The 20,580-nt window shown below is 43.6% G+C and overlaps 4 protein-coding genes across 5 annotated transcripts; 2 read left to right on the top strand and 2 right to left on the bottom strand.

Annotated features, from left to right (window-relative positions):
• Nucleotides 1-2,810: 2,810 nt before the first annotated feature.
• On the bottom strand, nucleotides 2,811-5,282 carry LOC147248351 (microfibrillar-associated protein 3-like). Its single transcript, XM_086226544.1, has 3 exons — nucleotides 5,208-5,282; nucleotides 4,438-4,732; nucleotides 2,811-3,751 (listed from the first exon to the last, which is right to left on the bottom strand). The coding sequence occupies exons 2-3, from the start codon at nucleotides 4,685-4,687 to the stop codon at nucleotides 3,063-3,065; spliced, it is 939 nt and encodes a 312-aa protein (XP_086082670.1). The 5' UTR covers nucleotides 4,688-4,732; nucleotides 5,208-5,282; the 3' UTR covers nucleotides 2,811-3,062.
• A 325-nt stretch (nucleotides 5,283-5,607) lies between these two features.
• Nucleotides 5,608-15,074, top strand: fam114a2 (family with sequence similarity 114 member A2). The gene is made up of 14 exons (XM_086179374.1): nucleotides 5,608-5,870; nucleotides 6,447-6,679; nucleotides 6,834-6,933; nucleotides 7,205-7,306; nucleotides 7,421-7,524; nucleotides 7,697-7,831; nucleotides 8,085-8,249; nucleotides 8,410-8,533; nucleotides 8,625-8,710; nucleotides 9,484-9,582; nucleotides 10,524-10,657; nucleotides 10,746-10,818; nucleotides 11,102-11,155; nucleotides 11,808-15,074. The coding sequence occupies exons 2-14, from the start codon at nucleotides 6,467-6,469 to the stop codon at nucleotides 11,907-11,909; spliced, it is 1,491 nt and encodes a 496-aa protein (XP_086035500.1). The 5' UTR covers nucleotides 5,608-5,870; nucleotides 6,447-6,466; the 3' UTR covers nucleotides 11,910-15,074.
• Nucleotides 10,668-15,569, bottom strand: syce2 (synaptonemal complex central element protein 2). The gene is made up of 5 exons (XM_086179377.1): nucleotides 15,416-15,569; nucleotides 14,312-14,403; nucleotides 13,698-13,783; nucleotides 13,494-13,608; nucleotides 10,668-12,710 (listed from the first exon to the last, which is right to left on the bottom strand). Exons 2-5 carry the CDS (start codon nucleotides 14,375-14,377, stop codon nucleotides 12,531-12,533), a joined length of 447 nt encoding a protein of 148 aa, XP_086035503.1. The 5' UTR covers nucleotides 14,378-14,403; nucleotides 15,416-15,569; the 3' UTR covers nucleotides 10,668-12,530.
• On the top strand, nucleotides 15,544-20,419 carry cnot8 (CCR4-NOT transcription complex, subunit 8). 2 transcript variants are annotated; one of them, XM_086179375.1, is made up of 7 exons: nucleotides 15,544-15,683; nucleotides 17,099-17,301; nucleotides 17,572-17,765; nucleotides 18,021-18,182; nucleotides 18,566-18,710; nucleotides 18,962-19,072; nucleotides 19,553-20,419. In XM_086179375.1, exons 2-7 carry the CDS (start codon nucleotides 17,185-17,187, stop codon nucleotides 19,679-19,681), a joined length of 858 nt encoding a protein of 285 aa, XP_086035501.1. In that variant the 5' UTR covers nucleotides 15,544-15,683; nucleotides 17,099-17,184; the 3' UTR covers nucleotides 19,682-20,419. The 2 variants fall into 2 exon arrangements, with proteins under 2 accessions (XP_086035501.1, XP_086035502.1); XM_086179376.1 differs by having other exon boundaries at nucleotides 15,576-15,683; nucleotides 17,147-17,301.
• Nucleotides 20,420-20,580: the final 161 nt, after the last annotated feature.

Below are 20,580 nucleotides of genomic sequence, written 5' to 3'. Positions count from 1 at the left end.
CCAGGTGCTCTGACTTCATCCCTCCCGCTACGACGTGGTTCACCAGAGACTCTAAAGCTGTGTTTGGACCAGCACAAAAAAAAAATCAAATAAATTTGGAAACGCTTTACTAGTACTAGTACTACATTAACATCAGGATTGTTCTCTGAAGACAGATCAGTCACATATGACTGCAGTGTTCTGGGTTCACCTCTGGTGTGTAACCTCATCAAGGTTAAAGTTTCATCTTTGACTGTGGCGATATTAAAACAAACCTTCGGAAGGACAAATCCTCACTAACCGTTCATTAAAGGAAAAAAATAGTTTTGGAGTGTCTGTTTGTCCTTCGGTGTGCAGGACAACGTGAAGAGGACGGCCGTGTTTGGGATCATGCCAGTGAAAGTAAACACACACACACACGCACACACACACCAAGCTAATCACAGCTTCTGCATCTGCACCAAATCCTCTCATCTAATGAAGAGACATGACAAGCACTTCTCTCATCGCGTCATCTAATTCATCGTTGACTGTCCTTGGCTTCTTTTCCTCCGTCTCGTTCCTTCAGGCTGATTGGAAATAAAATGGAATTAGCAGCAGTTTTCCTCTCACTCGGTTTTATGAGCAATTTCAATTCAAGAGCCCCAAATTTACTGCATGCACCAACTCCATTCATTTATAAAAGTAAGCATAATGACACACACACACATGCAAACATGCACGCACACACACACACACACACACACACACACACACACACGCATGTACACACACACACACACACACAACAGGCTTGCATCCCACTGACACACACGTACGCACAAATTGATGAAAAAATGTGTCCTTTATATATAGGAGACATCTATTATCTCAGTTTTATGTCTCACACACACACACACACACACACACACACACACACACACACACACACACACACGGTGTCTGTCCTTTTTAGTCCAATCAATTTATTTAGTCTGCTTTTTTGACGCTCTGGAAATCCTCTCCTCAAACTCTTTCCCTCCACTTTTCTCCTTCTACGTCTGCTTTAGCTTGGCATGATGAATGATCGCTGCAGCCAATCAATCCTATTTAGATAAGCTCGCTTCCTGAGAGGACAAGATGAGGAAGAGGGATGGATTTTTTGAATTATACAAACCAGAGGCCCAAGGTTATTGTGATTTGGGCGACTCTCCAATTTGATATTTAACAGGTAGGGCAGGCTGTAATATGGCAGGAGATTAACCTGTAGGGAAGTGATGTGGGTGTGCAGCAGCAGTGGATGCACTGAGTTTGAGGACAATTCATCACAGGACATGTTTGGATGTTTCTTGGGAGGAAAAAACAAGCCTTCTCCCTGATTCAATTTCAGCACTGTACATATATGGAACATATTAGACACTCTTTTCTTTGGGGAGATCAAATTAACTGCAAGAATTAAAAGTGAGTACACTAAATACAGATAAACAAGACGGCGCGAGATCATGTACCTTTTATTCTACTTGTATCATTTTTTTTATCTGATTTTGTGACGAAAGCCATTTACATTATACTATGTTGCTTTCTCACATTATATGAGAGTGATGGATTTTATTTTCATCATGCTCCAGTGGTGAGTTTACATCTACATTCCTAGATGAGGTTTACTGGCAAAAATCTTGTGTTTTTTTTTCTTTTTCTGGGTAGAAACCTTTAGCCACCATCCACCAGCAGGATGCAGATGTCAAGTACTGACTTTATTTGAGGGTAAGAAGTGTCAGATGAGGCCACGTGAGCTGGAACTGTTTATGGATGTGAGGAACAGAAGGAGGAATCTTACTCCACTGTTGAGTGAAAAGACTCGTTTACAACCACTGCTTGGTAGTTATCCCTATTTCTCCCAGGCCATCCCCTGTGCATTGTTGGATTTTTTTTTTTCCAAATTGCTTATAAATTTTGAAAGACATTGAAATGTATTATTCTGATGGAAATATCCACTGTATGTACCCACAATGCATTGTAAATGTTGCTTTCCTTGGTTATGGTCAGTTACACATGCAGACGGCTTGGAGGGGAAGTTTAATAACCTCATCCGTTCTGCTGAAGCTTCACTTCAACAAAATCTTATTCAAGCCAATTCCCCAAATCCCAAAGATTTTCAAATATATTGAATGTGCCAGATTGAACAAGGCTAAATTAAGTGTCGGTAAAAGAATATTCTAGGGAAGAAAATAAATGGGGAAATGTGAGTTTGTTATGTTTCTATGTTTTTGTACATTTAAAAATGTATTTTTTTTAATGTAACACATATTTCAGGAGTCAAACACTCTGGATGAACAGAGTTGTGATTAAAGGGTTATTTAAATTACCTTGTTATGCATACATCTTGGTCTTTATGAGACAATTACAATGCATCGGCCTTAAGGCAATTCTCTGAAGTAAATATAAAAAAGCACCCAGCAAACAACATAAAACGAGCAAACTTGAGATCGTTACATCTAATTATGTGATTAGAGATACATTCCATAGATAAACTTCAAACCCAGATTTAAAAATCTGCTCATTTTCCTTGCAAAACAAATGTTCTCTGGTGTAAAACGACCCAGAAGTGGTTGCACCAGCATCACAGTTAACTCAAAGAGCTGATGTTTTGCCCAATAGCACCGCCCTGTGGCTCATTATATTCATGACGTTAGGAATCAGGAAGAGGATGTTTGTTGGTTTCTGGAACCCGAGAACAACCTGCTTTCAATAATCAAACTTTTTTGGGACTTAAGAAAAAAAGGGTGCTGTAATGTGCCTCTGAATAAATAGAGTGAAACACAACCAGAGTCTGACTTGTACAAGATACAGTCCATTTTTTAAAATTTCATTTATTTTTTTCAAACATAACAACCACTGATCACCTTAAAAAGACAGTTTTTGCTTCCAACATGTTTTTGTGTTACTACTCGAACAGTATGGGAGCATCTGGACTCAGACTGTGTGATGAGGAGCTAATCATAGTAACCACACTCGTGTTGACCCAACTTCTTCCTCCTCCCAGAGCTGGTTTCTGAGGTCAGTGTGAGCTGAAGACTGCGCCGACATTGCAGGTTCCTGCCTCATCAGTCCTCCAAAGCAGTTTCAGAAAGCATGTGGACCGACGCTCTGACATCACTGCCGCCACCTCCATCGCGCTCTTGTTCTTCACCTGACAACAGCACCTGGCTCACCTGCTCCCTTCCCTCTACCTTTCCATCAGAGCAGTCTATAGCTTTCCCAGACTCCTTCACGCCTTGGCGCCCTGCAGGGTCACACCCTGGGCTCACCATCTCTGCGGCCTCCTCAGCAAAAGTGCGGCAGTTCAGGATGAGCGGCGGCAGAGGGACGCTGCGTGCCAGCTCCTCTATGTGACGAGCGAACTCCATAGTCTTGAACTGCGTGACCTTGGCGAGCTCCAGCGTCTTCGCTGACGTGATGATGGGAATGTGCTTGGCGATCTCGAAGGCCCTCTGCAGCTTTTCTGCTCCCTCAGTGTGGAAGAACTCATTGATGGCGATCTCTGTTTTCTTGAGGTGGCTGCTTACCATGCAGAGCCGCGCCACGTTGAGGATCATGGTGATGGCGAAGGCCACCAAGCAGACAGTGACGTAGTACACACCCAGGCCGCTCTCAGCGTGAGCCACGCGCAGAGTGACGGTGTAGTTTTTAGCACCGATGCCGCTGGAGGCGACGCAGGTGTAGCGACCACGGTCCTTGAAGGAGACCGAGGTGATGTTCAGGACGCCTTCCTCCTGGATCTGCCACTTCCCCCCTGGGGCCAGAGAACACAAGACAAACGTTTCACCAAAGTGTTTCAAGATGTCAGCTGACAACTTGAGAAACAGAGAGGGAGTTTCATTGTGAATTTTGTTCCACAGCATCAAAAACATGAGCACATATCATTTGAATCTTTCCATTTTTCACAAATTACCCTTATTAATGAGATTCAATAGTTTTCATGCATCAAATTCAGTTTTGATGTTTAATGTAACATTGATTCACTCCATGAGAGCAAACGACTAAAACTTGAAATGCAACAATAAACGATCCACTTTGTCGTTTCCTGTATTCTGTGCCCTTTAACACAGAGTTTGATACTTTAATCTTGGATGTTAGACTGATTTGTTGCTGGAAGAGGCATAAAAGAAGCAAAGACAGAAAACCACCAAGAGCAAGAACTTAAAGTGGAAATATAATCACAGGCTTAAATCTCCTAATCAAACTCTCATAAATTAATCTGAATTAAAATGATCTTCTGATTCTTCAAAACGAGCTGAAATAACACGAGTGTCCATGTGGGGCTGTGAACAAATATAACATCCCCAAGAGGAACTTGAAAAACACTCAGTAACTTCCCTGTGGGCAGTGGTCTCTTGTTGCTTGGACAACAACACTGAAGGGACATACTGATGCATCAGAAGCCAAAAGTCATTCTTCTCCCTCCACCTCCGCCCTCACCCAGCAGAGGTCCTTTAGAGTTGTACCACTTGATTTCATCGTGGACTCCAGTCACGTTACACTCGAGCAGCACGCTGGATCCCTCCTTCACCACGATGTCCCTGCTGGAGGGGCCACTGGCCAGCCACCGTACAGGTGAGGCCGTCTCAACCTTTGACCTGTTCTCAGCCCCGTCTGCTGTCCAGCCACCGAGCAGCAGGAACGCCAGCAGGAGCAGGTGTGACGGGTGAGGTTTCTCATTCCCCAACATAGTGAAGCGAGTGACAGTTTCAGCTCACATCAGGAACAGATAAACCTGCAGAACAGGTAGAGATGAGTCTTACAGGTCTGGTAGCAAGTGAGGGAGCCAAAACGCCTTTTCATCAGCGATCAGTTCACATCCATGTGACAGTCTTAGCTGTGAAATCTTTGTTCTCTCCCTGAACGATAAAATAGTTTACAGCTTTTCAAAAACATTCAACACAGCTTAAAAGTCTCCCAACTGCGTCTCATACATTGCCATACTTATGATTTTGACATAGATTTTAAGAAGAGTAACCCAGCTACTAACGCAGTCAATAAAATAAGACACCAAACCTCTGTAGTGTAATATTCATGTATCAAGTATATTTTTGTAGGCAGGTTAAAAAAAAGAAATCACCAGAACACCTGAGCATGGGTAAGAGAATCTAAACTGCTGGTCCCAGATCAGCCAGAATAATAACCCACTGACCAGAAAACAACAGAAAATATATCCTGCACTGTCGAAGCAGATGTAATAACTCACTTACTTGGTCTTTTACCGTCAAACATGATAGGAACCAAACACACTTCCTCAGTCCTTCCTATATCAGGTCAAATGGATAGAATGGGCGTGGTTTTCTGTCACCTGGTAAATTTCAAAGTTGAATTTTACCAAAAGTGTCATTCATATTTCCACACATTTTTAATGTGAATTCAGCATTTTTCAAACAAATGCGTGTCAACTTAAACTGTGTGAAGAAAAAAAAAAAGGACAGCGGCATAAGAAATACTTTTTTTTAAAACCTTTCATGTGAAGGCTTCTTACCGGAAATATTGGGGATTGTACTTTGACAGTTTCTGACAGTGTAGTTTTTTGTTTTTTTTTGGATTCGTAATACTTGTTCTTGCGAATCACTTTTACTTTGAAGTTTCTAACCGGAACTAGCCCCCTCGCTAGCCTATGGATCGTCACTGGGAGCAGCGGAAAAACAAAACAAAAAAAAGTGACGTGGCTAATCCTGCTGGTGGACAAAAGGCTGACAAACAATGGATAATTAAACTGTGTAGGGTAGAAATAAAAGGTCCGGAGATTCTAAGACGAGAAGTGTAGCTAGAATTCAAGAAGACAGCTTTCGGGGAGATATTTGTGAGGAAACTTAGCATACTGGTACAACAGCTAGCATCGGGACTTTGACAGCTGAGCGGCTGAGGTGAGTTGCAGCAAAACTGTAAAAGTATGAGATGATTTTCACTTTCGGACTTCAGCCAGAATAGCAAACCTGTGCTAGAGGGAAGAGATGCACCCTCGTAGCTGTCGCTGTCAGGTACCTGGAGCTCTCGACATCTGTCCTGGAGCATGAACCCAAACCACTAAGTCAGCTGTAACGTTACTTTTGTTGGTGTGTTCATTCCTGTTGTTTTCCTGATGAATACGTGAGACAGGCGCTTTGGGTCTTCATGCGAGCACAGATACACCGGACACAGTCGATATAAAACACACTTCTATCCTCTGGTTTTAGCGAATTTGACACGTTTTGTCTCAGGTTGTTTGTGATGAAATAGAATAACAATCCCGATTTATGTGATAATAATTGGTGTATTTATACTTCAATCTTGAAATCTGCTTTCATAGCTAGTTTTTTTATGTGTTTATGCATTAATCACTTAATTTTGCTCTTCAGCTGTGCAGTGACAGTAAAGACACGGAAATGACACTGAATCTTCAAAATGATCCCCACCTAATCAAGTCTGCTCTGCACTGACTTGTCTGGGTTTGTGTTTTTCAGGCATGAACTAAGACGTTAACATGTCGGACAGCGAAGCTACAGCAGCCGAGAGCTTGGAGACGGCGCCAGAGATTGGGGACGCCTCACCAGACGGGTCACCTGACAGCTCTACACCAGCCACACCTGACACCTCCACGGATGTGGCCCCCACCAGGAAAGCCAGGAGGAGACCGGACGCCAAACCTGTAACTGAAGTTGAGGAGACACCGAAAGTAGAGGAGCAGCCAGCAAAGGTGTTAATACAAAATCTGCATGATTCATACCAAACATAAGAGAACAAATGGTGCTGTGAGAATGTCAACAGATTCTCTGGGAATGTTGGTTGTTCTCAAACATCAGCAGCTTTGCTTCCCCTCGTCCTCTCAACAACTGTCTCCTCTCCCTCAGGCACCCAGCGAGTCTACCGTTGCTCAAGGTGGTTGGGGTTACTGGGGCAACTGGGGCAAATCTATTTTGTCCTCAGCAACAGCAACTGTGGCCACTGTGGGTGAGTGGAGCACGCCTATGTAGCCTGTTTTAGAACTGCGATAAGTGGAAAGCTGGATGCATCTGTGTTACCTATGTTGCTTTGTACTGCGATCAAAGAGGAATCCAATTAATTATTTGAATTCACTCATGGAAAAAAAAAACTTGCTGGTGTTTTCCTCTTTTATTTTGTTCCTACAGTTCGTATTACTTCCAATGAAATATCTCAGTGTCTGTCTGTTACTCTTTAAATCTCTATACAGCACACACTAATTTAAGCTCTGCCCCTCCAGGCCAGGGGCTCACCCAGGTGATCGAGAAGGCTGAGACATCCCTGGGAATCCCCAGCCCCACGGAGCTGTCGGCTCAACAGGAGCAGGAACAGAGGGAGCAGGGTAAACCGTTGGAATCTTCGTTTGTAAAATCAGAAATGTGTTGCGCATCACCTCCCATCTCATACTGTTTAAACCTCTTCTAGCATTGTCATGCACTGATTCTCCTCCTGGCAGGTGAAGCTGGCAGGGACACTGACAGAGCAGTGGGAGACGGATCGTCAGCGGTGGGAAGTGCGATGGGAATGTTTTCATCGTTAACTAGTGTTGTTCAGAGCACAGTAAGTTGGATTCTTTTGTTTCTGATATCGAAGAAAGACTGAGAAAATGTAGCTCCTACTCGAGTCACATCCCGTCAGGATTGACTTGATATTCCACCCCAAATATTCATAATCAATAATATAGGATGTAGGATGTTCTGAAGCTAAAGCCTTTGCGATCCTCTGCTGACAGGGTAAGACGATGATATCAGGCGGCCTGGACGCTCTGGAGTTCATCGGGAAAAAGACCATGGATGTGATTGCGGAAGGTGATCCAGGATTTAAGAAGACCAAAGGACTGATGAACAGGAACTCCACGCTTTCTCAGGTGGGTCAGCTAATGGACTAATAAAAAAGTTCACTTTTGTTATGATCCTGTTGTGAAGTTAAATTATGCAGCTGTGTTGTATGTCTTGCTTTAAATGAAATTAAATTTTGACAGGTGACACTCGAGAGTTTTTTTTCTCTGTTTTTAACCAAACTAGGCGGATAAATCTTCAGCACACTTCTCCAGGTTGTCCGACCGTTATGAAAATGTAGTCCCCCTTGTGTCTTGTTCAACTCCCGTTCCTGTCCCCCAGGTGCTGAGGGAGGCAAAGGAGCGGGAGGAGCAGCAGACGGCTGAGGCGAAGTCATCAGACTCTGAGAAGAAGGTGGTCGCTCACTACGGGATGTTGTTTGATGAATATCAGGGTCTGTCACACCTCGAGGCTCTCGAGATTTTGTCTCGGGAAAGCGAGTTGAAGGTTTGATGGAAGTTTTATTCCAAAATATAACACTTACTGATGCAAATAAAAACATACTGAGACGTGTTTCAGTGTTTGAAAGAAATCATTGGGATCTGCACCTAAAAATTCTCATTACACACTCTCATTTTCTCATTTTCGAAATGTGTATCCCGTACAGGTGAAGTCGGTGCTGACAACTCTGTCAGGAGATGAGCTGCGACAGCTGAGAGAAGAGCTGGATCTCATCAAAGACTCTTTCTCCCTTGTGGAGTTCGATGATGAGGAAGCCGATGAGAAGAAAGGTGAAGTCTCTGTTACAGCCAGAAAACCAAGAGCAGGAGAGCAGAATTGATGCAGCGCCTGAAATGACTGGTTGAACATCTCTAATTCCAGATGAAGATGGCTCGGAGTTTGAGAGGGAGTTAACGGAGGCCTTGGAAGGTCTCAGCGTTTCTGCCACAGCCAACAAACTCAGCAAGGTACCAGTTAGTAGCGCTTCACCGGACTCGGACTACTCTTCAGTGCGAGTATTCGACTGTCAAACACCGAGAATAGCTTGTGTAGTCTGACGCAGGTGAGGCGATGGTTGAGGTGGTCAAATATGAGGAGCTGTCTGCTGCGAGGGCCTCCCCCTTCATTTCTAGGGTTCTACATGATAATCGATTGTTATCAAGCCTGCAATTTGACAATGCAGCTGTTTGGCTGTGGACTATGAGGGCTGACCTGGATGCTAGTGAGTGGGTACGCAGGCTAAGTTAGATGTCTCTTTAGTGGCAGAGCACGAGATTTGCTGCAAGTGGTTTTCAGAAAATGTGAGGTAGTTCAACTGCATGTACGTGGCGACTACAAGTCAAAAATTCTGGCTGTGATTTGGTTACAGCCCTAGATTACGGCGCTCCTGTGCATATTATTTGCCTTCACTCCTGCAGGGATGGGAACTGAGAACCGGTTCTACACATCTTAGCATATTGGTTCCTGTTGTTGATGCCAGCATGTTTGTCTGACAGTTGCACTTGCACACCGCCAAACGATTTTGTCAAAGTCATGGCGGAGTGAAAAAGCAGTCACAGGCCAACATTTTTCCACACAGAAATTTGTTTGGGAATCAGTATGCAAGAAGCAGAGTTAAGGGCTCTCATGATTAAAATATTACCAATTCCAAACTGGTGGTGACCCACCTGGGAAACGGGACGGGACAGTGTGGATGCGGTGGCTGTGATTTTGATAGTAAATGACCTTTGACCTCCACCAGGCCTGTAAGAACACCTGCAGCCAGATCAGTGATATGACCAAACCAGGGAAGGAGGCGGAGGAGAGCGAGGACGGCAGTCGGACGTCGGTCTCCGTGGAGGTAGGCTGACGTTAGCGCCATCGGTGTTCATGATTCCAGGCTCGGCCTCTGGTCCGAACGTTTTAAACTCATTTTTCAGGTCATGTTGGAAAGCCTAGTGCTGCCCTGTGCAGTCGCTTCCAACCAAGTCAATGAGCATTAGCTTGTGAAGCAGGTTTCATCTGCGTGGACAAGAAGTTTAAATTCAACTCTCATACTATAATGTACATCTAACTGCTTATAGTAAATCTAAACATTTGTTCACTTATGTCCAACCTTTTGTCATTGTTTTAGCTGTTTAGAGTTGTGGGTGCTGAGTTAAATTCCCTGTACGTGTGTATACACACAATGAGCAGATTCTGCTGGAGACAAACATAAGGAGTAAAATACAGTTACATGACTGGTTATACTGGCAGAAAAGATTCTTCATGTCTGTAAAGATCAGTCCTTCACCATTTATATCATTCTGTGACGCAAGTCTTCTTCCCAATCCAGTGAGACTGGACTGATGTTTTCACTCCATTTGAAACTGGGCTCCTGTTGTTTTTGGTCACTGGCACCAACGTCCTGTGGCAAATCTTGTTTTACTGACTTGCACACAATCATAAACGACCCATCTGTTCTATATTCAGTTGTTAAAAACGATAGAATGCTCCGTTTGCTTTCATCTGAAACGTTCACTTCCTGTCACACTGTATTGGAGTTTAACAAAATCTTTAATGCATCTTAACATGGCTTCATGGAGAGCAGGGATGGGTTGGTGACTCGTGGGTAGAGGATACACAACGAGCTTCTCTTTACTTTGTGTTGTCGTGAATTAACGGGTATAGTGTGGCTTTGTAGTTGGCTTCTGTGGTTTCACAACACCCAGTGGGATCTCAAAATCCACCGTGTTAAATGGTGACAGTCTTTTTCTGTCTGCCTGAGATTGACGCCCGTCCATCGCTCTGCCTGTGTTTCAGTCTTGTCAGGAGGTCCACGCCGCAGCCATCAGGAGTCTGGCAGAGCTGACGGCCAGATCCATCGAGCTTTTCCACAAACTGGCTGAGATGATCCTCTTCTCCAACGGCAGCACGGAGGCCAGCGTCCTGTCCCAGTAAGAACACGTGCAGAGTCACCGAAGATTCCTAGTAGAAACCGTGGCTACGGTAAATGTCTGAGTGGCTCTGGCTGTCTGTTCTCAGATTAACAGTTATTCTGTGTAAAGAAATCTCACTGCTCTCCAAGAAGTTCACCCACTGCCTAACAACAGCAGGGGTAAGTCTGACGCTCCTGAGTCGAAAATATTATGGAACACAGACGTTTTTATGACTGAGCTCTGCTGTCACTGGCATTATAATAGAGAAGCACTAATGTCTGCTGTAATATGACATCATCTACAAAACAGTTCATCCCTCCGTTTGTTTCCACTCACACTTTTCTTCCTCCAATGTCAAACTAATCAGATGTTCAGTTTGAAAGCTGCAGGTGTGTTGACGCACCTTCCCTGCCGCTTGTTCATCTCTCGTGTCAAATTTGATGGTCATGTCTTGTTTTACAGTCAAACGAGAAGGGCGACATCCTCAACCCGCTGATAACCGGAGTCTTTTTAGAGGTCGGTGTCATTTTACCACATTCTAGATATTACCATATCATATGACCACTTTCTGTTTCACACAGTTGCATCTTTCCAATGTTTCTGAGTCATCTCACAGTTGGACTTGGCTGTTTGCTGCCAAACAAACCAGGCCGGCTACGTGTTGGTGGTTTCTACCACCAGATATTGTTTGACTTGTATGGAGAGATTTCTTGGGGGTGGAAGTACGTGCTAAACTATTCCACTGTAAAATAAGAGGTGGGGAGAGAGCACGGACCCAAGCACACACGAATGCAAATTTGCTGTGCAGTTGTTGTTGTTTTGTTTTTTTTTTAACTTTCTATCAGCAAATGTAAACAATAGGAGCATCAATGTTCTTACCATGGAAGAGTGAACCATGGAGATGGTACATGCCCACTCTTCAATTCTGATTCAGAACGTCTGCACGGTAAAAGACTTTGGATGTCAAACAGAAAGAGGAAGCAGGGCTGGAAGTGTTACTGACTTTCACATTGAAGGAAAGGCTTCTGAAAGTTGAAAGCAACTTGTTGGGGTCGAATTATATTTCACAGCTTTACAGGCTATTGTGGCTAATGTGGCTATTTCAGAACAGGAATATCATGCCGCGCGCCTCGTTTTGACACGTGTGATGAATGGTCTTCCCTCGCAGGCGTCCAACAGTGCATCTTACATCCAGGATGCGTTCCAGCTCCTGATGCCCATACTGGAGATCTCCCACATCCAGAGGAGAGCTGGATCGTCCGAGCAGTGAGCAGCTGATGTCACCTCTGACCTCCACCGCTGCCACAAGGCTGGGACTGAGAACTGATGCGTCAATTTTAGGAAAAAAAAAAAAAAAATCACCTCCATCAGCTTTTAGTCTGTCTGGTTCTCAGCTCAGGACAAAATCAGTGTCATGCCTTCGGGAAAGTGTGTGTCTGTCAAACAGTGTTAAACTTTTTAAAATGCGTGTTTATTTGTTAAATACCATTTATGGACTGTGGTTTTTTGATGAAGGGAGGGCAACCTGTCGTTCCTCTGTTGATTCTAACAGCACACTGACTTGTAATTGTCAGTTCTGCTTCTGGGGCTCAGTTAGAATGGTTTTTCTGTGTAATTCATGTCTCTGTGGCCATCAGGCCATTGTATGGTTTTAAATTGTGGCAGACTCAACCAGCCAGCCATTTCAGTTTGTGGCAAACATGCTTCCAACTCTGCTCCATGAACCTCTTTTGGTCTGACATTGTTTTTACTCACTTCTTTGTACACAAATCAAACACTGGGCATCTTTAGACATTCTCCATATTCAGATTACATCTCTGTGGACAACCTCAGAGCTGTGAGACCTAACATGAACAACATGTGTGAGAACAAGAAACATGCTGAGTAGTGGCTAATGGCTGTCTCCTCTGAGGCTTGCCAGCGCCTGGTTGGCCTCGAGTAGTTCGTTGTTGAGCGAAGTGCAGCTGTCCAGCATCTCTGTCATCTGCTGCAGCTGCACCTGCATCTGGCTGCTGTTCCTTTCGTAGATGGAGTATATGTGCTCCCTAATCTGCTGGCACATCTCTGTCACCTTGGGGAGGAGATGAGGTGTTACAGCCAAGCTTCTTTGAACAGACCTTTTTCACATGCCAGGGCTGCCCCCCCTGCTGGATGTGTCAATGTTAGTTGATGAGAAAAGTCTTTGTCGGTTAAGTCTTTTTTTTATGGTCAGCTGGTTTCAAGGAGGGTGGTACGGTGGTGCAGTGGTCAGCACTGTCACCTCACAGCAAGAAGGTTCAGGGTTCGAGTCCCAGCCCAGGCACGGGGTCTTTCTGTGTGAGTCTGCATGTTCTCCCTGTTCCTGCGTGGGTTCTCTCCGGTACTCCGGCTTCCTCCCACAGTCCAAAGACATCAAGAGGGGACCAGGTTAATCCAGACTCTAAATTGACTGTAGGTGTGGCTGAGTGTGAATGGTTGTCTGTATATGTTGGCCCTGAGATGGACTGGTGACCCGTCCAGGGTGAACCCTGCCTCTTGCCTGCAACCCTTAACAGGATAAGATGTATAAAACAGATGGATGGATGAAATAAACCAGAACAACCTCAGAGAGCTTCAGACGTTTCTGACCCAAGTTGAGGGTACATTAAAATGTAAACTAAAACATTTTCTTCTTGCTGTTAGGTGACAGCTAAACACCACCTACCTCCTCCTGTTACCTTCTCGATGGAAGTAACAACAAAAAACTGAACAGGCAACAGTCACTCATGGGAAAACTCACTATTGAGCTGACTCGGTCAGTCCGTGGTCGGGCAGCCCTGCAAGTACAAACACGCCGACTACAAAGCTGCTCGTGCTGAGATGCGCAAGTGGCTACCTTCTCCACGAGCATCTCCTGAAAATCGTCAATCGTTTTCAGGTCAGTGGTGCGTCTGATGTTGATCTTCTCCACCAGCTCCTGCAGTCTCTTACTGATGTCATCTATGGCTGCGCTGCAGTGGACATTGATGGACAGACGGATTTACACATCAACCGGACAGTTGTTAAGTGTGAATGGATGGAAGTGAGTGGGTGAGGAGACCTGGGGCTCCGCTCTTGATTCGCTGTCAGGCCTGTGCTGGCGGGCTTCCCTCCAGAGGACAACTGGCCTGGCTCCTCCGGCTCTACCTGCCAAGGAGAATGATGAAGTCTTCCATCATCACATTCTCTCACAGTAAGAGGAAGTATGTGCAGTACGTCGTGTACTTGGAAATCTATCAGGGTTCGTCAACATTTTTACCGATGTACGCAGGAAAATGTTCACGGCCGCACTCTCAGCTAGATCAGATTACACGTGACGAATAAACATGCAATCCATGACCAAACATCCAAACATGGAGGTGAACTGAACCCCGTGTTCATTCATATGCAGGAATTTGTGAAACAAATCTCAATGATTTATTTTTAAAAATGTAGATTTTTTTTTGTTATTAATTTTATTTTTCAAAATTGTTTTCCAAGCATGAAAATTGCATCGTTTTGAATTGCAGTTTTTTTTTTAGTTTTTCTTTTTTTTTTTGATCAACCATCTGCAAGAAATCTGCTCATAGTGAACCTGGAAATGAACTCAGTGTTCAGTTCCCCCAAACAATCTGATGTCTTGTGTTCACAGTTTTACAATAGCAGGGAAGTTTCAGGTTTTCCGTTTTATTTTACCATTTTTGGATCCTTAGCATGCATCCTCGGGCTGAGGGCGACCGCTTGGTTGTCAAGGCTCTCCATTTCTGTACCTCACGGCAAAGCTATATCTTTAATGGGATAAAAAAAAACAACAACAAATAGAAATGTAACCTAATATTACTGAAAATGTCGTATATTACTTCAAACATAGTAAACGTGTCTCATATGTAGACAAGACTGTATACCTGCATCCCTTCAGTTTACAGCCCTCAACTGCACCGATAGCTAACGGATTCACACGCCCGTTAGTTACATGCTAACTTTAGCTTAAGACTCGTCATAGAAACCTAGCAAACACCCACCTTGTCAAAAACATTAATTAAAGATCTACGATGTACAATTACTTAATATACTACAAAAAATGCACTGTTATTTAAGTGGAGCTACGTTAATGAATGAGGAAATTATCACTTCTACCGGCAGACTACAGCGAAATGCTAACGAATTGTCGCTTGTTAGCTTAAGTTACTTCGTTGTGGTTACCGAGGTCTTTTTCTGTAAATTTCCCGTCGTTACATACAAAAAAGACAGTAAACTGCATTTATAATGTTATATTATTTTATATTTAATCCTGACATTTAGAATTTAGTCATCCTTTGTGATGAGGACGAAAATAATCTGTTGGGTGGTATTAAGGTCTTGCCTTTAGGGATGAATGAAGAATCACACATTAAATTAACTTAGTAAAAATCTGACACGTCGGTTTTTAAACGTAAATTAAAGTATAGCGGTAAAAAATACCTAAATATATAAATGAAAATGATCCCTTAAGTTTTTATGAATTTATTAATGTAATTTACATCAGACTATTTCTGGTACGCAATATTTTTATGCCGCAGTAGCATTGGTATCAAGTCCTATTGTGTTAAAAGCTGGCAAATAAATTGATTTTTTTTTAAACCTCTCAAAAGACACAAATATGCCGTTGTCAAATTAATACATTAGAACAAAAGAAACAATATTTTCTTTTTGTTATTTAAATTTATAATGTAAATACTTTAACAATCCACCACTGAACTGAACCAATCAACCTATAACTCTTTTTTTTAATAATATTATAAGAATACAAATGAAACTCACCTGTTATCCTTCAGTTCCGTTGGGAATCGATGGGGGCCTGGAGATCGCGGTGATTCAACACCTTGGATGCCAACCGCCATAAAGCTCGAAGGAGGATGTGGATGTGTGTGCACTCCCATACAGCAGGTGGCAGTACACAAATGTACCAACTGTTTGCAATCTACCAATAAACACTGAAGGAGAAACAGGCGAAGAAGAAGAAGAAGAAGAAGAAGAAGCCCGAAGCTCAACGAACTAGCTTGATAGTTTACGTCGCGGAAATTCGGAGGTAAAATCATTTTTGTTTATACTCGTGCTTTACACATTAACGGTACCAGTTCCAGACTAGTGGACTGTTTTTTGTGGGGTTTTGTCAGGTGGATAGTCATACCCTTTTTCCGGTGTTTTATTTGCTGCCGTGATGTGTAAATTCTGGGTATTGCGAGGTTAAACGCTGGCTGTTCATGCTAACCACTCAGCTAGATCTCAGCCTCTGGCAGCCTCGTTGTTACTGAATTCTTTCAAATATGTGTAGTCCCCGGAATCTGTTGATATGTTTGACATCAGTAGTTGTTCAGAAAGTCTCTCAGATACGCTCGTCGTTTAAAGCGGAACGATACATTTCATAAATATGAGCAAAGTTAGCTTGCGCCACAGTGTAAACAAATGTTAACTTTATACATGTTAATGAAAATGGTGACATGATAAATCCAAGCTTTAACTTTAAAACTTAGAGATTCAGGAAAAAGTAGGTAGCTTGGATGCTTTGTTTAAATATTAAACACCTGTATAGTTGACTACAATGCACCGCTGCACAGCGTAATGTGTGGCGTGGGATTCGTGCTGGGACTGCGGGGGGAGACGGCACTTGTGTTCAGAGGAGCACTCAATAAGCTGGCATCTGAGTGCAAGTTGATCCATCATAACTGGCCTGCGTGTACTGCGTTCAAAAGTCTGCTGGAAAATCTCCAGTTGATCTTTGTGTGACTTTAATATTTGGAAATACAGAAACATTGCAAGGTATTTTTTTGACTGGTTATATTTTGATTTCCACTGAATACAGTGTCAGACTAATGGATATAAAGTGCAATGCGTGTAAAAAAGTGCTGTCTACTCTTATATCTCTGTACATTAAACACAGTTTTCCTTAAATATGAAGACTGAATACATAGTGTTGGGTTGTGGTGTTGACACAATGTGATGTGTATCAAATGAATACACTACAAGATTAACAAATGGTTAAAAGTATGATTTTTTTTTACTTTAAATTCACACTTGTAATAAGGCTTTAGAGTATAACTGAAAATGTAACACCCCAAAATGTTAAATTTCAGTCAGTATCAATGATTAATCATTTCCAGTCACCCATTTCTCATTAAAAAAAAAGAATGAAGAAAAAGTCTAATTTGAGGAGTGTAGTGTCCATTGTGGTTATCAAGGGCTCAGCTTAAGCGAATGAAAATGCACAAAAATGAGTATGAATATTCATGTTCTGCCAAAACATCCATGGTAATCCCACATGCCGCTTCTTAAAAGACACACTGAAATCAGTAAATAAAATGGGAAAGTTTTGTAAACTTTAAGGAGACCTTAAAGACAGATTAAATGTCAGCAGTAGTGTCATTACACCACTGCCCCTACTCATCCTTATTCATCCTCTCTCCTCCTGATGCGATGTTCACTGACTGCCTTCTCCCCTCCCAGACTTGTTTCCTCATCACCCGGCCTCCGTTTCTACCCCCTACCAAGCAGGATCGTTGGGGTTTTAGCAGCTTTCGTGACCTGCCAACATGCCAGCCGCACTTACAGATTCCAGTCAGATAATCTGTGAAGTCTGGGCCAGCAACGTGGAGGAGGAAATGAGGAAGATCCGGCAGATTATTCAAAGCTATAACTACATTGCCATGGTAAGAGGGTGGCGGGGGGAGGGGGAGCATATAATACCTGCATTAGTTTCCATGGGAGTTATTGTATACAGCTACTTACTTTAACTGTCCTCGCTGTCTTCAGTGAGCAGTGTCAACTTACACAGGTAAAGGTTAGGCACTCACGGACAAAAGGCCTGAAGTCCTAACAGAGGGGTGCAGTGCTTGAGGGGCTGCCATCACACACTGATGACCAGTGCACAAACACTCAGCACGGGTCATCAGTGTGTGTCTCTGAATGTCTTTCACTAGGACACAGAATTTCCTGGAGTGGTTGTACGACCGATTGGTGAGTTTCGCAGCACAGTGGACTATCAGTACCAGCTGCTCAGGTGTAACGTCGACCTCCTGAAGATCATCCAGCTCGGGCTCACCTTCATGAACGAGGACGGCGACTATCCCCCCGGCACGACGACGTGGCAGTTCAACTTCAAGTTCAACCTCACGTAGGTTTTACACCAGAGCAGTTGGTCGGGTGCCTCTGTCTCTGTTACAGATTCATTGCAGCAGTTTAAATCAGCTGTGTTTCAAGCACCTATTACATCTCAAAAAATGAAACCTGATGAAAACTTGTGTTTGTTTTTGCCTTCAGTTCTGTTTTTTGGTGTATTGTTCTAACAGCCAGAGTTTAGAATCCTCGTCACCTCAGACGTGTCTGGGATCGTAGCACCGCCTGACTGTCTGCTCTTCCCTCCTCACAGAGAAGACATGTACTCGCAGGACTCCATAGACCTGCTCCAGAACTCTGGCCTCCAGTTTAAAAAACATGAAGAAGAGGGAATCGACACGCTTTACTTCGCTGAGCTGCTCATGACGTCTGGTCTGGTGCTGTGTGAGAACGTCAAGTGGCTCTCGTTCCACAGGTGGGGTGGTCGGCTGTTCTGATGAAGCTTACTTGCACCATGAATGCTACTCCAGATGTCGACAAATCTTGTTTTTTTTTATTGTGTTATGTTATGCAGTTGCCGTTCCTGTGTTACAACTTAAAGGTTCACTTCACATGTTCCGTACAAGCCCTTTTCAGGCCATTATTGATGGAGTTTTGCTGAAGATTAAAATGAATCTGAATTTACTGCAGTTGGATTATAGCTCAGTGTGAAACCTTTGTGTGCAACCACTTGACACTGTTTTCGAAATGACTGGAATTGAATATGTTAAAACATCTTTCAGCCATGGTGCCGGCTTGGAGTCTGATGCTGGTAACATTGTTCCAACCATTCCAACCGTGATCTGCTTTATCTCTCAGCGGCTATGACTTTGGCTACTTGGTGAAGCTCCTAACGGACGCACGGCTTCCCGAGGAAGAACACGACTTCTTCCAGATCCTCAACCTGTTCTTCCCTGCTATCTACGATGTCAAGTACCTCATGAAGAGCTGCAAGAACCTCAAGGTATGTGAGTCTTCTGTAACTGCGGAGGTAGTCGATGCTGGCGCATCCTCAAAACCATGTGATTCTATAAGGAACAAAAGGCTGTCCAAGTAAGTCTGGAGAGAGAAGATTTGCCACCAAATCAACTCCTGCAGCCAGCAAACAAACAAGACTGCCAGTCCACAACAAAAAGAATCCGTTTGTACCTGATCAGCAGCTGAAGGCGCTTCAGATTCAGACTCAAAGTACATGTTTGTGTTGGTTGCTGTCAGGGCGGGTTACAGGAAGTGGCTGACCAGTTGGAGCTGAAGAGGATTGGACGGCAGCATCAGGCTGGGTCCGACTCGCTGCTCACCGGTATGGCCTTCTTCAGGATGAAAGAGGTACAAATACACACTCCTCGTTGTGGGACCACAGCTGATCTGCCATAGAACATTTTGGGGGTTTTATTCAGCTTTTCTTCACTACTAAGACAGTTTCTGCATGACTGTGAAGGCTAATGTGACAATAGGAAGCAGCTCCTCCACCGATGAATAGGACTCATTGGTGGCATCAGTGCTTCTAATACAGTGAACTTTTTGTCTATTCAGTGAATATCTCTATTGTTCTCTGCACTCCAGCCGTCACCGCAAAAATATCCCTTGTGACCGATGCCTCTGTTCAGATGTTTTGTGGGTTTTTGACTCATTCGATGTGACTGAAGAGGATCAGCCATGTGTTAAAAAAAGGGAAAAAAACTCCTGAAAGTTTAAACTAAATGTAGACATGAGTTGTTATGAACTGCATCACATTCAGGAACTGCTTAAAGGCTTCAAGCGTGTGAGAACAGCAGTTCAGTTACTCCTCCGTCTGATCTTTTTCAGCTTTTCTTCGAAGACAACATTGATGATGCCAAGTATTGTGGGAGATTGTACGGCCTGGGTTCAGGCTCCAGCCAACCCCAGAACGGCATCTCCAGCTCGGGCCAGGAGGAGACAAACAACAAGCACTGACCGAGCGGCCGACTCTTCAAGTGGAAAATGCACTTGTTTTAAAACCCAACCAGCAGAGACCCCCTCCCCTCTTCCTCAATCCCTGAACAAGACAACACATTTGTTTCAGCGTCCCTCCTGAGTGACTATAACCTGGGCCTGGAGGTAACAGTGGATCCTCCCCCAGCCGGCCACTCTCACTCTCCACCAGACCGAACTTTTCTTTTTTAGTGGCTTTTACTGAGTATGTGGTCAAATATTCAGAACACTTTTTAAATCTTTTTGTTTTGTTACAGCGTTAGTGTCGCCCCTTCTTTCACAGCATGGGACCAGCTCCTGTATCAAACTCTTGATCTCAGACCAAATGTTGACAGATTCTTCAGTTGGGACTGTCGCTCTCACCAGCGGGACTTGCTTCTTGTTGCGGGGATAGTTTTTTTTTTTTTTTTTTTAAGTGAATGCTGGAAGGGCCTGTAAATTAAAGTGTATAATTTTGATGAAAATAAAAATGTTTTAGCTTTTTTCAACTCAAAAGAAACTTTTAACAGTGAACGTTCAAGTGTACAGCCGTGCTTGATTATGCATGTGTTTCAATGGGCAAACTACTGTCGTTCTGTATATTTCACAAGCCAACCCAACTGTCCACCATCAGGTTTCCAGATGTTGTGGTAACTATTGTTTTTACATTATACATTGTTTGTTTTAAACAGTTGTATATTAAATTGTTTTGTATTTTCAGTGCACAAGTACATATTTTTTCCTTTCTTTTTCACCAAACTTGGTGTGTAAGTGTCCCTCTGGAGTTGGTGAAGCCAAACACTCTTCTACCCTGCAGCATCGTCTCCACGGAAACAGTGAAGCCAGATCCTCCTAGTGGCAATGGGAAAACAAGCTGGCAGCTGCGACCGGGCCACATTTCC

This window comes from Aulostomus chinensis, chromosome 15 (assembly GCF_037954235.1).
Source record: "Aulostomus chinensis isolate RoL2024-O1b breed Wild chromosome 15, RoL_Achi_v1.0, whole genome shotgun sequence".
In the NCBI taxonomy this organism is placed as follows: domain Eukaryota; kingdom Metazoa; phylum Chordata; class Actinopteri; order Syngnathiformes; family Aulostomidae; genus Aulostomus; species Aulostomus chinensis.
The sequence above is the reverse complement of the archived record's forward strand: the minus strand, read 5'-3'. Positions and strand labels throughout refer to the sequence as shown.

Coding starts and splice junctions, on each gene's coding strand:
- LOC147248351 (XM_086226544.1), bottom strand. CDS start 4,687: ATGTTGGGGAATGAGAAACCTCACCCGTCACACCTGCTCCTGCTGGCG. Junction 3,752..4,437: donor CTCTAAAGGACCTCTGCTGG/GTGAGGGCGGAG, acceptor CTCTGGCCCCAG/GGGGGAAGTGGCAGATCCAG.
- fam114a2 (XM_086179374.1), top strand. CDS start 6,467: ATGTCGGACAGCGAAGCTACAGCAGCCGAGAGCTTGGAGACGGCGCCA. Junction 7,307..7,420: donor GCAGGAACAGAGGGAGCAGG/GTAAACCGTTGG, acceptor TCCTCCTGGCAG/GTGAAGCTGGCAGGGACACT. Junction 7,525..7,696: donor CTAGTGTTGTTCAGAGCACA/GTAAGTTGGATT, acceptor CTCTGCTGACAG/GGTAAGACGATGATATCAGG.
- syce2 (XM_086179377.1), bottom strand. CDS start 14,377: ATGGAGAGCCTTGACAACCAAGCGGTCGCCCTCAGCCCGAGGATGCAT. Junction 13,784..14,311: donor ATGCTAAGGATCCAAAAATG/GTAAAATAAAAC, acceptor TCTCCTTGGCAG/GTAGAGCCGGAGGAGCCAGG. Junction 12,711..13,493: donor AGGAGATGCTCGTGGAGAAG/GTAGCCACTTGC, acceptor CTCCTCCCCAAG/GTGACAGAGATGTGCCAGCA.
- cnot8 (XM_086179375.1), top strand. CDS start 17,185: ATGCCAGCCGCACTTACAGATTCCAGTCAGATAATCTGTGAAGTCTGG. Junction 17,302..17,571: donor GCTATAACTACATTGCCATG/GTAAGAGGGTGG, acceptor GTCTTTCACTAG/GACACAGAATTTCCTGGAGT. Junction 18,183..18,565: donor AAGTGGCTCTCGTTCCACAG/GTGGGGTGGTCG, acceptor TTTATCTCTCAG/CGGCTATGACTTTGGCTACT.